Source organism: Electrona antarctica, assembly GCF_951216825.1.
Source record: "Electrona antarctica genome assembly, chromosome: 21".
Classification (NCBI taxonomy): domain Eukaryota; kingdom Metazoa; phylum Chordata; class Actinopteri; order Myctophiformes; family Myctophidae; genus Electrona; species Electrona antarctica.
The window spans coordinates 22,370,241-22,387,936 of NC_136802.1; the positions used below are offsets into that span (position 1 = coordinate 22,370,241).

Here is a 17,696-nt window from a genome sequence, read left to right on the forward strand (position 1 = left end):
CATGTTATCAGTCTGGCCAAAGCCAGGCTATTAAAACACATGAAACTAGAGGATGACGAGTGTTTTATTTCGTTTCTCACACGTTATCTGAGCTGACTGTCAAAGCATATCACCATTTTTAGCTAGTGTCTTAATTCTAACAACATAGTAGTTCTCATGAAATAGCGTTGTTCTTATTTGGGAAGATTAGATGTTATATATAATTGTTTACATTGATTTACATTGCACTGAGGTCTTGTCTCTACGAGAAAACAAAAGTGAGTAACTTGTAGAATGTGAAACCATCGCCCCCTGACTATTTCCACATTCCATCCAACAATATGGAACATTGCCAGTGGATTCACAGCTTTCAGTGCTAGCAGGAAAGGGTTTTAGTAGTTGTGTTAATTGTCATGACCACTTTATTATGTATTAACCTGTTTTTTATTTCCGTCTTCCTCTTTATGTATGCGGTTGCGCGCGTGCGTGCGTGTGTGTATGCATGTGTATGTGTGTGTGCGGTGCATGCGTGCATGTGTGTATGCATGTGTATGTGTGTGTGCGGTGCATGCGTGCATGTGCAGTGTTGCGCAGCCCTGTGTGTAAGGTGTACAGGTTCCAGACTGAAGACCACAGGTGGATGCTGGTCAGGGAGCAGATGTCAGAAAGCCCTCTGTCCTTCAGTGTCCCTAAACAACTACTGGCCCAGCTCATCCAACAAGACATGAAGAGGTACTGACATGCATGCATGCACGCACATTCACGCACGCATGCACACACACACACACAGAGTGCCCTCTGTCTTGTAGTGTCCCTAAACAACTACTGGCCCTTCTCATCCAACAAGACACAAAGAGGTACTGACATGCACACACACACACACACACACACACACACACACACACACACACACACACACACACACACACACACACACACACACACACACAGAAAGCCCTCTGTCCTTCAGTGTCCCTAAACAAGTAGGTTGTAGTATTTTCTTTTACACATCTGTCGTTCATAATGACCAAATTCGCTGCACAGTGTTTTGTCACAAATGGGCTTCCGTAAAAAGGCGAAGGAGCGTAAGAAGACCCAGCGTGCATGCTCTGACCTGCGGTGCACTCTGGATGTCGTTATGTGAATTTTCACCTGTACCAACTCGTTATTGGATATAATATCCCATGTGTACTTTTGAAAGTTGACAGCAGTATTTCAATGTTTTTGCATTCACTTAGTATAAAAAACATTCGCGACAAGTAGCAGCAATCTCTCTCTCACAGGGTTCAGGACATGATGGAGCTTGGTAACCTCTCACCCCACTGGGAGGGGCTAAGGCGTGATGTCATCTGCCACTGCAGCTACCTGATTGGCTGTTACCAGGAAACGCTTACAGAGCTCAACATTTACAGCGGTGAGGTTCAACACGAGAGAAATGCAGCAATAAAGTCTGCTCGCACACATATACAGTAATTAACTGCTCACCTGTTCCATTGTAATTGTATGTACTGTACTGTATACAGTGACTTTATACACGTATACAAAAGTGTTTTGGGACAATCGGGTTAATTACTCACCAATCACTGGGGGTGCCTGCCTGCCTGCCTGCCTGCCTGCCTGCCTGCCTGCCTGCCTGCCTGCCTGCCTGTCTGTCTGCCTGCCTGTCTGTCTGTCTGTCTGTCTGTCTGTCTGTCTGTCTGTCTGTCTGTCTGTCTGTCTGTCTGTCTGTCTGTCTGTCTGTGTCATTGCCTGCCTCGCCTTGCCTGTCTCTCATAACCACTGATGACCACTCTATCAAGGAAGTGCCTCTAAAGTTCTGTTTGACTTGTTTAAACTCTCCTCTCCTCTCCTCTCCTCTCCTCTCCTCTCCTCTCCTCTCCTCTCCTCTCCTCTCCTCTCCTCTCCTCTCCTCTCTTCCTCTCCTCAGCATCCAGTGGTTGTTTCAAGTCCAGCAGTGTGAAGTCAGACGGCCGTCTTCAGTTCATTCCCACCAACCTGCACTCACAGAGGATGCAGGTGTGTGACATCGCACACAACTCAGGTACAACAACACTTGATTAATTTGTCTTTTACTCGATACAAAACAACATATCACCGCTATCAGTTGGAAACCATGCATGCCGGTTATGTTGGGAGGGAGGAAGGAAGAGAGAGAGAGAGATGGATGGAAAGCAGCTTGTGAGGTGTGGGGATGTTTACGGGTGTGTGACTTGGTGTTAATTAACAGACAGCGTGGGCGGCTCAGTGGGGTTCTGGGGGTAGGTGTTAATGACAGTGAGTGTCACCACAGCTGGTGCAGCTGATGATTTGCAAGGTGAAATGTTGTAACTGAGCCCACAGCTGTTGTTGTTTGCGACCAAAGGTAGCAGTTAACTATGGAATCGTGCATTTCCCATCAGTGTGTGTGTTGGTTGGTTGGTTGGTCGGGCACGTGACATCATCAGGGATTGAGCACGTGACATCACGTAACATCATCAGGGATGGAGCACGTGACATCATCAGGGATGGAGCATGTGACATCACATCAATATTAACCCCATATATGGAGATCCCTGATGTCATCAATATTGGCCAGCAAGGGGTTAGGTAATGATGTCACTAAAGTGGTGACCTTGGGGGCCTTTGGACTCAAAGGCTTTCAGGAAGAAACCACAAATACACAGGGAAGACATATTTGAATATTCTAACCACACCTGGGGGTCTATTAGAGTAATGTTAACTCCATAGACCGAAAAGGTACAAATATCATGGCACTCTTTAAGGTTCTTACACAGGTTCTTACACAGTCTGATCATGCACAGATATTGAACTGGTTCGACTGGAAAAAGCGACACACCGTCCCGTGCGTGCGTGCGTGCGTGTTGTCCCTAGCTCTCACCCAGACTCGGTCACACAATGCACTTTCATGCCTCATCCTTTCACTCCCACTCAAGTGTCTCATCTCGTCCAGGTCAGGTGGTTTGATGTCATAACGTCTCCCTCCCTTCTTTCCGTCCATCTATCTGCATGCCTCTCTCTCTCTCTCTCTCTCTCTCTCTCTCTCTCTCTCTCTCTCTCTCTCATCCAGGGGTGTGGTATGACGTCATAACAGTAGGAGCTCCTGCTTACCACAGCCAGGCGTTTAAACATGGAGGTCTGCAGAGACTGGTCAGCAAACAAACACAGCACTACAACAGGTCTGTGTGTATGTGTGTGTGCGCACATGCGTGCCCATGTATAAATGGTATGGAGAGGCAATGGGGGTCATTTTGAGCCGGCAGCGGAGGTCATTATATAGAGCTGAATTGATGTATGTGTAAATGTGGTTGCCAGGGTGGGACAGGGGTGTGACATCTAAGGTCCACACACATTTCACTTCTGATGATCACACAAACAACTCAAGACAGATGGTATTTTCAATTATATATATATATATATATATATATATATATATATATATATGTCTTTATGCCACTCAGTGAAGGAAAATGCCTCAGTAGTTGATAAAGTTGCAAATATGTTCACAGATTCAAACTTGGATCCATAGCTCATGTGTGATGTGTGAATATGATGCCTTGTATGGTCCCGTTAATATTAACCTTCCAGTAATATTTGAAAAAGATGCATTATAACTTATCAGTACTTACTTTAGATTCAGTTGTTGATTTTTATGTGCATCCTTTTAATTGTGTTTTGTTTTACCGTTAGATATCTTGTTGTAAGTTGTTGATTTGTTATGTTGCATGCATTTTAATTGTGTTTTGCTTTCCTTGCTTTTTTTTAGTGTGTAGATTTTCTGTGCAGCACTTTGTGACTTTGTCTAGAAAGGTGCTATATAACTATTCATTTTGTGATATTATACTGTATACTCTAGTCTACTCTACACAGTACAATATGATCACAAAATAAATAATCTGTGCATTAAAAACTATAGGATGCCAGGCCAACACATGAATCCAGTCAAAATGACATGCTATCTAAATTTTAACCTTTGCCTAATCTTTGTGTTTCCATCCATCCGTGGTGCAGCAGTGCTGTGTCCTACTCTCCAGAGGAGGTGTCCAGGGCCAGGGAGCTGCTGGCCAGCGTGGCCCAGCTGCAGCCTCTGGTGTTGAGCTCGTCTGAGGAGCTGCTGGGGGTCTGCGTGGAGCTCAACCCTGAGCTCCTGCAGGACGCCGTTGACGGACTGACGCACAAGGTGATACATCCATAACTAGAAAGGTCGCAATTTAAAAAAGGTTTTTGTAAAATAGGCCCCTCCCACTAACTTCGGAAGCCGATTACGGCCGAACGATACGCACTATCAAAATTCTGCCTGTGGTGTTTTCAACGGAAAGGTCCAGAGATCATGTGTACCGATTTTTGTGAGATTTGGACAAAGTTTGTAGGAGGAGGAGCAAAAAGTGTGTTTTGGAGAAAATTCAAAATGGCGGAAAATATATCATGACACACTAATAATAATAATAATAATAATAATAAAGTGTTACAATTACAATAGTCTGGTTGCCCTTTGGGCAACCACAATAACTAGCTTTGGAGATGCGTCAGAGCTGGATTCCTGAATGGGAAATTCTGGGCACAAGCCCTGCAGGGCCCAAAGAGCAGGGTGGCACTGTAGAAAATTAGGCCAATTAAATCAGAGGCATTCACCCTGGAAATCTTAATTATAGCGGCTCTCATATAATGTTATGTTACATATACAAATAATAAAGTGGTGAAAGAACATAACCAGCTGATCAGTCAGTCTATCATATGATTCTAAAGTAAAGGGCCCCAGCACGAAAAGCTACTATAGTGTACCCGCATACGGCCTGTTTTGAATCCGAATATAGCTAAAGTATAACATAATTCTTAAAACACCAAAAGGGGTTCCCGCCCGTCACTACACCATTGGTTCTCAAAGTTGGGGTCTCAGCTGGTCCTTAGAAGGGTAGAAACTAAAATCAGCCAGATAATGTATCATTCATATACTGTACAGTACTATGCTGCGTGAATAAACATACAATTTGATAGCATACAGTAGATCACCCAGGTTTTATGGTTTTTCAATCCCCACACGTGTATGTATAAGTGTTGCAACACTTAAAATGTAGAATATGAAATTTTAACGGTAATATCGTATATCGTATCGATATCGCAATATTTGGCATAAATACAGAGATATGAAATGTTGTCCATATCGTGCAGCCCTATTTGTAATCCAGAGCCCATAGAGTATAGACAGAGTTACGACAACTCCGTTCACTTCATGGGGCCAGTCCTCTTCTACATAGACTTCTATTGGTGAATAGGGACACCGGAAGTTTACAGAATCTATTGTAGTCGATAGGGCTCGCCACGTGACCGGGCTGTTTTCTGCCCCCTCAATGTCGCAACTCTGTCTATACTCTATGGCTCTACCGCGGCCTGAATGATTCAGCCCTGCAGCCCTGGTGTGAGATATGATCTGGACAACAGATGTCAATATGAAGTTGAGGATAACATTGACCACTTCTGTGTCTTAGTCATACTTCTCTCTCCTTTCTTTCGTAATCTTTTTTGTCATCAGACGGACAGCTTGGTCATATACTTCTCTCTTTGTTGACGTTTTTGTTAACTCATCCTCCTGCCGTTAACCCAGTGGTGTAAAGTAACTAAGTACATTTACTCAAATAATGTACTTAAGTACAATTTTGAGGTATTTGTACTTTACTTGACTGTATTCAAATTTCCAATACATTTACATCTACTCCACTACATCTCAGAGCCACTAGAATTATTTGAAAACTTTAGTTACTAGTTACTTTGGAGATTTACATTTTGATTAGAAAAACATACATTACTGTAACCACTTCAACCCTATATACATTTCGACCATTTGAAAATAGCTGATCTACAAGCTCACAATGCGTCGCGATGCGATGCATTGTGTGCGACCTCTCTTTTCTATTCAAATATGAATATAAACTGGAAAGGTTGCAATTTTGAAAAAGTGCAAAGTGTGGTTGCCGCAGTCGCTTACATAGGCCCCTCCCACTAATGTTTCTAGCCAATTACAATGTCGCGTCAACCTTGTGATCATGCGTAAGTAATTCGGAGGGGATTTATCCCCCCAAAATCATGTTTTTGCAACAATCGGTTACATTTTTCGCATTTGCGGCGCCCCCTATGGATGAAAATAGAATTGCTTTTGGAACTTGGTTGATTGAACCACCCGGGACATGTGATTCAAATTTGGGATGGTTTGGACATTCCGTTTGTGATTTGTGGCATTTTTTGTAAAATAGGCCCCTCCTACTAACTTCGGACGACGATTACGGCCGAAGTATACGCACTACCAAAATTATGCAGTTGGTCTTTTAATCGGATAGGTCCGGAGATCATGTGTGCCGATTTTTGTGAGATTTGGACAAAATCTGTAGGAGGAGGAGCCAAAAGTGTGTTTTGGAGAAAATTCTAATTTGCGGGATTCTTTTCCCTGACGAAAATGGGCGTGGATGGATGTGGAAATGCATCATGACCCAAGGAATCCATGGAAAAATAAATTTAGATTTGACGACTTACGGTTCAAGAGTTATAGGGAAAAACGCAAAGTGGGCTGTAATAGCGCCACCATGAGGCCGACAGATGTAATTCCCTTTCAATTAATTTTCATAATTATTATGAACCTCCCCCCAAGTCTTGTAAATATGGCGCTTACCGTCTCCAAGGGAAAAAAATACTTACATTTAGTCTTCGATTTCCCCATTATAAGTCTATGGAGAACTAATTAATTAATATCAATTAAACTATACAACGGATCTCTTAGCAAAATTCAAGCACACGATTCCCGATGAAGCCGGTCGATTTGACATATGGCTCGAGTGTGTGCGGCAAAAACTGTGGGAGGAGTAGTGCGGCAAAGTATCCAAATGTACAATAACAAGTCTGGTTGCCCTGTTAGGGCAACCACACTAACTAAGTTAAAAAATAAAACAATTCTTCCTCCTTATATAACAATAAGACCTGATGATGTTTTAGGGTGGAAAAAACCATGGCACTCCATCTTTAAGTAAAAGCATCAATACTGCAGTGTAGAACTACTCCATTTAGACATGTACAGAGACACTAGTGCCCAGCAGGTGAACGGCGAGTAGTAGTAAAGTAATTAGCAGTATTTATTAGCGTGGCAGCGTCCCAGTGATCACGCCCACCGCCTGCTACCAGTGTATTGCCCAATCTGTCCATCATTGTGATATATTTTACGTCAATAATAATATCACGAGCAGGCATAATAAATCAGATTGTTTCCCACAATTAAGTTTAACTGTATCAGGTGTTTTGCTGTTGAAACAGCAATTTTAAGTCTCAAGCGTGGTTCAGTTTAAATTAAATGTAATTCCGTTTAATCAATAATGAATCTTAATCATGGACACATTCGTGATTTTTCGTCCGCACACAGACAGAGGAGTTTGTGCACGCGCTCAAAGACGAGCTGGTACACGGCGCCCTGGCTTCTCTGCACAGCCTCTGCCCCGCCCACTGCCACCGCAACTGCCACGCGGCCGTCGCCACGGGCAACGGAACGCTTCGGGGCAGACCGCCACCGCCAGCCAATCAAGGGGGGCCACTCACGCCACTGTCTCCAAGGCAACAGCAGACCGCTCGTCATGACGTGGAGTATGACGAAGAAGAGTGGGCAAGTTGCGTGCGTGCGTGCGTGCGTGCGTGCGTGCGTGCGTGCGTGCGTGCGTGGGTGCGTGCGTGCGTGCGTGCGTGCGTGCGTGCGTGCGTGTGTGTGTGTGTGTGCGTGCGTGCGTGCATGCGTGCTTGTGTGTGGCACTGGGCAGTACCCATATATATATATATATATATATAGGGACGAAAAAGGACTCCTGCACATCCAACAAGACCCGTGGGAGGTGCAAGTCTAGTTAGCAGGCATAGACATCAAAAAGGGAAAAACCTTCCAAGGAAGGGACTGCACCAAGGGGGCAGGCAGGCTTTCCAACGTTGAAGCTCTAGGTCCTAGTGGTAGGACGAGGGACTACAGGCGGACCCGTGGATTCATGACCGGGAAACCCCGTGCAGCTGGGCTTTAACGTTGAGCGCTCGGTTGCCCTACGTCACTCAGGACCTCAAAGTTGAGGTCCTGGGAGGGACTTCCGGCAGTCTTCCGGGTGCTTCAAAACGCCACTGAGCAACTTCCACTGACATGAATAGCTGGGGGGGCGGAGCTTCGCGCTAGTTCAGTCTCTATTATATATATACTCTATGGACTGCACACTCCAGGGAACAAAGACGGACAACTTACTGCATCAACTTATTTATTAGCACGACGCGTTTCGCCGTGAGCTTCGTCAGGTGCTATGATAGCACCTGAGCTTCGTTACTAGGTTACTAGGTTACTATGGCTATTTGAAAATTGCCGATCTACACGCTCACGCTCACAACAAACCATTAAGATTGTTGATCTGCTATTTTCACAAGACTTCAATACATTTTCAAACTTGAACCTTTTCCACCACCGTGTGTAGGACAGGGTGTGGGCTAACGTCGCCAAGAGCTTGAACTGCGTCATTGCCATGGTTGACCGGCTAAGAGAGCGAGTGCCCCGCCCACAGGAAGTGACATCGCTGGAGCAACGGGAGTCTCCAGGGGATACAGATTCTCACGACACTGGTGTGAAGTGACACTATGTTTCTCTCCATCTTGTTCATCCTCTCTTTTCTTTTCCACATTCACTTTTTTTTGTATGTTTTTTTGTGGCTTTCGCCTTTACTTTATATTTTTTATAGAGGAGGGACAGACAGTAGGCTGACAGGAAATGGGGAAAGAGATGGGGGGGGGGTGACATGCAGTAAAGGCCGTCGGGATCGGGAGTCGAACCCGTGGCACACTGCCAGACTGGATTACCAGCCAAGGTGCCTGCATGGACCGCTGAGCCACGGCCCAGGCCACCACATTCACTTTTAACCACTCCCTCCCCCCTCTCTCCTATAACATCTCTCTCTCTATCTCTGTGTCTGTCTCTGTCTCTCTTTCTGTTTCTCTGTGTCTGTCTGTCTCTCTCTGTCATTTCACACCTGTGAGGTGAGGTGATACCAAAATGTATAGTTGAAAACACTGCAGACTGCTGCTGATGCGGCTCAGAGAGAATGCTCGCTAGCATGATGGACTCCTCCTCTATACCAGACGTTAGATTGTCTAACTGGGGTCCTTGAGGAGTCACGAGTCTGTAACTTTTTTTATCGTTGGATTGGGGTTCCAGCTGAATCTGTCGGCAGAGGCATTCAGGACGTGCGTACATTGGGGGATTAGTGGAATGAAGTGCCCCAACCGAAGAGGCCTGAGGGCGGACCAAACGGGCCAACATCCTGTTATATCCACATTCTATTCCAGAGGCAAATTCAAAGGAAACAAACAGCAGATGGCGCTGTTTTATTTATTTTTGTGCCATGCCTTGCCAGATTGGGGTCCCAGAGACAGAACAATTGATCAAATGGTGGTGCTTGGCCTCATGCATATCAAAACGGGGAGATCCTTGAAATTAACTTTGAGTGGCCAAAACTGGTAGCGGTTGGGTGCTGCCGGATACAGGGAAACGGATGCTATAAAGCACTTCCGTTTTTCAGTTTCCCAAAATGCAGGAGAAGAAGCTAATGCTAACACTGCAACGTTAATATTCTAATCGCGATGCACCGTAGAAATGAGACCTGAACCTCGCTGATCTGATCAACGCAACGGACAGTGCTGTAGTTTCCGAGAAAACAGCGTCTAAAGATCGTAGCTAAAACAGAAGCTAATGGATGCGAGCGCACCCAAACGGGCCGGGCCGGGCCCTAGCAACCGGAGTGATTCCAAAAATGTAAAACAGCGAGGCCTTCTTATATCGATATGAAGCGCCTTAGAGGTTTGAGAACCACTGGTTTAACACTCTCCCAGCAAAGCTATGATGACCAGCTACACATGGGGTGATGAAGTCAAGTTGAGTCAGTTCTATGTAATGGAAAAGCATCGAAACTATTATATAAAAATACCAATAAAATGCGTACTGGGATCAGAATGGTAAAAACTTCAAACTGACTGGTCAACTGGACGGGCACTTCCATCATAAAACGGCATGTACAATCTCACAGCGCGCAGCATTGCGTCACGTTGTGAGCTTGTTCTGTAGACAGTGGTGGAAAATAACTAAGTGACTAGCCGATCTACAGGCTCACAATGAATCGTGATGGGACGCACTGGTAATTCAATTCTGCTAATTTCAAATATTTGTATACATTTGAAAGCTTTCTTTTGGTACTTTAAGTACCTTTTGAGGGCGATACTTTTGTACTTTTACTCAAGTACATTTTTAATTACGGACTTTTATGCGTGACAGAGTAGTTTTACATTGCAGTATTGTGAGTACTTTTTCCACCACTGCCCAACAAGTGACCATAATCTCTCTCCTTCTCCCCGTGCACACAGCCTCCTCGTGGCAGGAGCAGCTGCTCCCCCTGGTGGTGACTCTGAGGGAGTGCGTGAGGGAGGCCGTGTTGAAGTCCAGGGCTGCCATGACCTTTGTCCTCCTGCAGGAGGCGCTGCAGGCCACCGTGTCCCAGGGAACCCCGCAGCTAAGACAGAGACGAGACGCTGTCTTCAGCCAGTCTGTGAGATACCCCGTTTTACCGTTGTTACATGGTGTGTGCGTGTGTGTGTGTCAGAGGCCAGGCTGTAAGATACACACCAGTGTTGTCAAGTAACTTAAGTAATATATTACTTTCAGTAATATTACTTTTTTCCAGTAACTAGTAAAGTAACTAGTTACTTTCACATTTTGAGTAATAATATTACATTTATTTTTTTCCAAAAGTAACTATTACTATTTTCACGAGCTGTGGTGGAACTGTGGGTTTGAGTCTTTATTTATAATGGTAGACTTGGTTGGGGTCGAGTTGCTTTGCAGGCTGCTGATCCGCTCTAGATCTAGACTCTAGAGCGGATACGGAAACGATGCGCACTTGTCTGTACGTATGTGTGAAGTATCGGATGCAGAAGGGCGGGCCTTAAACTGTCCAGAACGCGGAACAACAAACTAGTGTGTGACTCGTGTTAGACTGCACTGCAAGAGAGAAGAGACTAAACAAACTAAACATGGAGGAGGTGGAGGAGACAGAGACACCGGCACAACAAAGCGTTACATTCAATACTTGGAAGTATTCGCATTATTTTGAGTATGTCCGCGATAAAGACGAGATGAACATTATTGTCCGCTGCAAGTTGTGCATAGGGAAGAAGCTATATTCCACGGCAAAAAAATCAATCATGTGTGACATGCACTGCACTGCAGCCCTTGTAGATCACAAGGGCTGTGCAGGTAGATCACATTACATGCCCCTAAAAAAATATATTTAATTTAAATTTTGCCACTTGAATTAAGGTGACTTGATTGACATTTAGAAGGGCCTGTCAGCTCAAACCCACAATGTATTACTTTGTTTTCAAGATTGTTGTGCACAAACGTCAGTAGCATTACAAAGTTCCATTTTCCTTCTATTTCCCATTCCAAGTGTGTTTGTCTTATGTCTTACTGTAGCCTATGTAATGCCAGCGCATAGATTTCTGCGTCTTTGCATCTGCCCATGTGAACGCTGGCTGCACAACATATCGTTATCGTATCGTTATCGAGGTATGAACATGCGCAATATCAGTATCGCAAAAAAGGCAACGGTATCAAGATATATCGATATATCGATATATTATCGCTATATCGTCGATATATGATACGTCCACTTCTAAAGCCAGCAACATCCCATCCATGCTACTTTTCATTGTTGCTACACTTAGAATATCAAATAACAAGTGTGGGAACCCAATAGCACTTACAATTTAGAGTGATATTGACTTGTAATTATGCTGTTTTTAGGAATAATGTTTAGTTTTCACATTTCAATGTTGCAACACTTAAAATATAGTATATGCAATTTTAACGGTAATATCCTATCAATATCGCAATATTTGGCATAAATACAGAGATATGAAATTTTGTCCATATCGTGCAGCCCTAGAACGCACCGTCAGAGACACAAACAGGTTTTTGGCTGTCAAATAAAGCTCACATAAACACAGAATAAATACAATTCTAAATCAGGTCATGGTGCCTTCATTTATCATGGTCCTACTGTCTGGAACTCTACTCACTGGAGCTAAGGTCTGCTCCAACAGTGTCGTCATTTAAGAGCACCCTACAAAACTACATACACAAGCTTTTAGCTATTATTATGTTCAAAATGTATGGTTGTCCTGTTTGTTTTATTCTACTGTTGTTTGTTTAATAAATGCACCTGTATTAATGGAGCCCATTGCTTCTAATAGTTAGGATTGGTAAATGCAGTCATGTCATTGTGTGTTTATGTTGTTCATATAGCGCATCTCATATGCAAATTGCTTTCCATTAGACACACACAGTGAAATAAAATGTCTATCTGTCTGTCTGTCTTTAGTTGTCTGCAGTAGTGTGTGGATTTCTGCTAAAGTTGTATGGAGGACTAGAAGATTACGCGTTTCTACAACAACTGCACACAGTGGGACTCGTAGTGCAGTTTGAAGGACTACTTAGTACATATGGTATGCACACACACACACACACACACACACACACACACACACACACTGAGCATATTTCGTCAAACACACACACTGAGCATATTCGGTGAAACACGTCAATTGTTGTTTTGTTGTAAATCTGCAAAAACACAAAGTGAAACAAATGTATATATTTCAAACAAATCTGTGAAGAATGTATTCACGTTTATCGCCTTATCACTGTGTGTGTGTGTGTGTGTGTGTGTGTGTGTGTGTGTGTGTGTGTGTGTGTGTGTGTGTGTGTGTGTGTGTGTGTGTGTGTGTGTGTGTGTGTGTGTGTGTGTGTGTGTGTGTGTGTGTGTGTGCGCGCGCCCGTGTGTGTGTGCGCGCCCGTGTGTGCGTGTTAGGTGAAGAGCTAGGCATGTTAGAGGACATGAGTGTGGGCGTGTCTGACCTGAGTGCAGTGACCTTCACCATCACTAACGCTGAGAGCAACCAATCGGCTGACCTCCTGCCCACGCTCAGCGGAAAACGGTACGTGTTCACGTGCATGCGTGTCACACCAACGTTGCGTCAACGCAGCTCGACCGCTCGCAGTCAACAGTGGTGGAACAAGTACTCACAATCTTTACTTAAGTAACTTTAACCCATTCTGGACGGGAGGGGGAGAGGTGTCTGCTAAATGCTAATTCCCCCACACAGTAACTCTGTCATTTCACGACCGTTTCGGTCGTGGGGCGGCTCGCCGGAACCGGGCTGGCACCCTGGGCGCGTTCCTGTGGGTCTGGAAGTTCCGGGGACCCACCGGGGACCCCACACGAAGTTGCACCACGGGTGTGATTTTTTGTTCAGGCCTCAGTCCTAAATGTGTTAAGTAAAAGTATCAATACGTTCAACATATCATAATGTTAGAAATACTCCGTTACAAGAAAAAGTCTGGAGTTCAGAATTTACTTGAGTAGAAATTAAACGTTGAATTTTGTTATTAATTAATTATATTTTTGATTAAATTTAAGATTTTTGGGGGGGATGTTTTTGGAAAATAATAATAATAATAATAATAATTTAAATCAAAACTAGTCTGCGACCCACAAATGGGTTCCAACCCACTGTTTGGGAACCAGTGGTGTAGACACACGGCCGCTGACTCAGCATGGCGTCTCTCTCCCTCTAGGGGGCGTTTTGTTGTCGAGGTCCCGTTGCCCCCGGAGACGTACGATTCGTTACCACGGGAACTGCAGGAGGGGTGTGTCTTAAAGATCCAGCCTGTCCTGTTTAACATCGGGATCAACCAACAGCAGAGTCTGGCTGAGAGGTATGTCTTGTAAATCCACTTTTTTTTCAATGCACCATATCAGCACGCAATTAATTATTTCGCTGCCCGCTAGGTGGTAGCATAAGCACAGCTCAGCCTTGCCAGCCATTGAGTCCCCATTGTAACGAGCCTCCGTTTCATTTCCGGGTTATCACTGAGGTGGGGGCTGTTGTTATGAGGAGTGATCATTAGCATTAGCGCATTACCCCTCGTCAGAAACGGCTACATGTCCGGAGCGATGCGAGACAAAGTCACAAATGAAATCCGATCATCAGGATGCGCGATGGCTCACCATGGACAGCGCTCGAAGCTTTAGAGATACAGGGCTTTGAAATTCATATTCATATTGAAATTCATATTCATATATAATGGAGGCTCAATGGAGCTGGGTGGAAAAAACCCATAGCTGTTGGGGACAATAGCAATGCTACAAGGTAAATTGACGGTCGCCACTTTCATATATGGAGTATACGGTTGTCCCCCATGCCAAAGCGTCAGCGCTCGCCCAGCAGTCTGCTGTCACCCAGGCAGATTTGTTGATCTGACCCCCTCGGCCCCTTTAGGGGGCAAGGTCGCTTCTCGTCCTCAGGCGACTTACATACATTTTGTAACCGCGATCAGCAACGCCTTAGTTATGTGCCATGAATAAAGCTTGTTCCGATCAAAGAGTCTGTTTACATGGAGGCAGACTTTTTCCACTTCCAGTACATTTCATGTTTATCGATCGCCTAGCAACCGAGAGCTATTCATACGGTGGTGAATGATGGATGATGAGTGATTGTGGAGGGGAGGATGATAAAGCTGAATGCTATCCTGATGAACCCTCTCAAACCTCCCCGCACCAAAATCATCGCTCTCTCTGTGTGTGTGCGTGTGTGTGCGTGCGTGCGTGCGTGTGTGTGTGCGTGCGTGCGTGCGTGCGTGCGTGCGTGCGTGCGTGCGTGCGTGCGTGCGTGCGTGCGTTAGGTTTGGTGATAGCTCCTTGCAGGACAAAATAAACCACGAGAGTTGTGAACTTTTGAAGAACTACTGCAGTGAACTGAGAGAAAAGCTACCTCAGACAGGTCAGTCTGTCTGTCTTCAACCTTCAAGTCTCTCTGTGCTTTGCAGTGTTGGAAAAAGTACTCACATGTTTTACTTAAAGGACCAGTTAATTGTCACATTTATTATTTAAGTAAAAGTATCAATACTGCAATATAGAACTACTCTGTTGCAAGTAATATTTCAGAATTCAAAATGTACTTGAGTAAAAATACAAAAGTATTTGCAGCAAAATAATTACTTAAAAGTACCTAAAGTAAAAATACACATTATGCAGAATGTCCCACTTCAAGTTTTCAAATGTATGAAAATAGCAGATCTACAAGCTCACAATGTGTTGCATCATGACCCATTTTGAGCTTGTAAATCGGCTATTTTCAAATGGCCGAAATTGTAATATTAAAAATCTTTAAAATAACTATAGTAACTAAAGTCTTCAAATAAATGTAGTGGAGTAAAACTACAATATTTGGATCCGAAATGCCACGGAATAAAAGTAAAAGTAATGGAAATTGAAAAGTAAAAGTACCTCAAAATGTAAAGTAAATGTACTTAGTTATTTTCCACCACCAAAACTAGTTCCTCGTGTCTTTTATTATGTGTACACTGATGTGGATGTGATCTTTGTACTAATGGTTGACTGGAATGTCGCAGAGTTATTTTACTTATTTATGTGTTTCTCTGTGCGTCCAGCTGACCTGGGATCAGTGTCGGAGCAGCTATGGTCTCTGGAGAGGAGTTTGAACAGCAGGAAGAGGAAGAATGTGGAGGTTCTGTGGAACGCAGCATCGGTAAGACTGGGCCACAGGAACCCTGTAGATCAGCCCAGTACTGTCACACTCGTTTAGGTCACGTTCGGCAGTGGATCAGGGGTAGAGTGGCCGGTAGAGTCCCGCCCCGCGACCCGCAAAAACAAAAAGTAGCCTACTGACCGGCTTTTCAACAGCCAGCAAGTCCAGTCCATTCAGTTGCTTTCGAGAGAGAGAGGGCAAAGCAAAGTTCTTAGTTTACCCAGGGAAGTGGACTAAGCTCGAGATGCTTGTTTACAGCCACACCCTGCTCATAGAACATTTCATGGTAGGGGTTCAATGCCTTGCGGTGGTAATTTTAACGTGCCGGTCCGGGGATTCGAACTGGCGACCTTCCGGTATCAAGACCGCTCCGCAAACCGTTCGGCCACCGCTGCCTCACGGGAGGGGGGACTGGGCCATTTTCCCAACATTTTTCATCTGTGCAGCATTTCGTTCATAATGTTCTTTCATCTTGTCTTTATGTCAGTGGTTCTCAACCTTTTTACAGTAAGTACCTCCTCACAAAATATTTGGCTCTCCAAGTACCACCATCATGTTACAATACAGTAGCGTACACCTGACCGTATCCCGTCCTATTCGGCTAGGCACAGTTCACACAGAAGGCAAGTTAATTCCTAATCATATAATAATACAAATATAAACATATTATATATTTTTTTCACATTTGTCAGCCAAAGTGTCAATTGATTCGCATGTCTTAATGAATGAATTTAGTCCCTTGTTTGTGCCGAATCTGGGTTGCACATGGTTGGTTGAGCTCCCTCTGGTGTTGTGGGTGTGGACTTCGTTGACATTAAGTAATCTTGGTGGTATCTCGGCTGGACCGAGTGGGATTTCACTGGAGCTTCTGCTCTCTATGTGCTGCTGGTTAAAACATTCTCCAGTCCTCTTGTCTTCTTGATCCACACAGCTTTGAGCCACGGTGCCGTTGCACAATTTTATCTCTGCTGTATATTACTGTACATTATCTGGCCACTGTTTTGCTTGTTGTAGCCTCGGTGCAGGCGTTTTAAGCTTGTTGGGATGTGTGTGTGTGTGTGTGTGTGTGTGTGTGTGTGTGTGTGTGTGTGTGTGTGTGTGTGTGTGTAGTTGTGTCGCAGGTTGAAGGCAGTGCGTCTTACCAGCTGTAAAAGTGCCAAGGACAGAACATCCATGTCCGTCACACTGGAACAGTGTGTGATACTGAGAGACCAACACACACTCAGCAATGCACACTTCTTCACTGCACTGGACTGCATGAGACGGTACACACTGTGTGTGTGTGTGTGTGTGTGTGTGTGTGTGTGTGTGTGTGTGTGTGTGTGTGTGTGTGTGTGTGTGTGTGTGTGTGTGTGTGTGTGTGTGTGTGTGTGTGTGTGTGTGTGTGTGTGTGTGTGTGTGTGTGTGTGTGAAAACAGAATGAACCATTTACCCTCACAAACTATGAACTCCCCTCCACTGCTCTCCTTAACTCTCTCCTCCCTCCTCTCCTACTGTATCCCCTTAGTCTCCTTTGAGTCCTCTCCTATGCCCTAGACCAGGGGTTCTCAACCTGTGGGTTGGGATCCCCAGGGGGGTCGCCAGATGACAGTGACAATTTTAGGACAATTAATGTATTAAAAACTTTTACTACTAAGACCTTTTTAATACCTAAAGAGAAACTAAAGAAAGAAAAGAAAAAATACCATTTCTGCATCAAAAGTAATCAAAAATCTATAAAAACTGGTCAAACATTGGCCAAATATCAAATGATATAAGAAAGAGGCAACAATAATGAAAATAGCCGATCTACAAGCTCACAAAGCCTCTCAACGTGAGCCGTTGAGAGCTTGTAGATCTGCTATTTTCACTATTTGTCTGTGGAACTGTGTCAAACAATGTAATGATTTTGATTGTGTATTGGCTTGGATCAGTGGAACCAATGTAGTACGCTTCAAGTTCCTATACATTAGTATCACAGTGTTTCTTTTCAAGGAAGATACCATGACGTTTTTCTTTCTTTGTTTTCCTTCTTTTTTTTTTTACATTATTTAAGTTTAATATTATTATTAAAGTCGTAGTAT

General features: G+C 44.2%; 1 protein-coding gene across 1 annotated transcript in view; it reads left to right on the forward strand.

The window, feature by feature from the left end:
• The window catches only part of LOC306914499 (type II inositol 3,4-bisphosphate 4-phosphatase-like), a 37,068-nt gene that overhangs the window by 13,924 nt on the left and 5,448 nt on the right, over window positions 1-17,696 (forward strand). Inside the window, exons 11-24 of the mRNA XM_079491548.1 lie at window positions 564-711; window positions 1,263-1,393; window positions 1,907-2,020; window positions 3,047-3,155; window positions 3,988-4,156; window positions 7,379-7,615; window positions 8,454-8,598; window positions 10,390-10,571; window positions 12,405-12,528; window positions 12,894-13,020; window positions 13,661-13,801; window positions 14,768-14,865; window positions 15,536-15,633; window positions 16,744-16,898. Coding sequence (XP_079347674.1) covers window positions 564-711; window positions 1,263-1,393; window positions 1,907-2,020; window positions 3,047-3,155; window positions 3,988-4,156; window positions 7,379-7,615; window positions 8,454-8,598; window positions 10,390-10,571; window positions 12,405-12,528; window positions 12,894-13,020; window positions 13,661-13,801; window positions 14,768-14,865; window positions 15,536-15,633; window positions 16,744-16,898 — 1,978 coding nt within the window. The remainder of the gene's footprint in view (window positions 1-563; window positions 712-1,262; window positions 1,394-1,906; window positions 2,021-3,046; window positions 3,156-3,987; window positions 4,157-7,378; window positions 7,616-8,453; window positions 8,599-10,389; window positions 10,572-12,404; window positions 12,529-12,893; window positions 13,021-13,660; window positions 13,802-14,767; window positions 14,866-15,535; window positions 15,634-16,743; window positions 16,899-17,696) is intronic.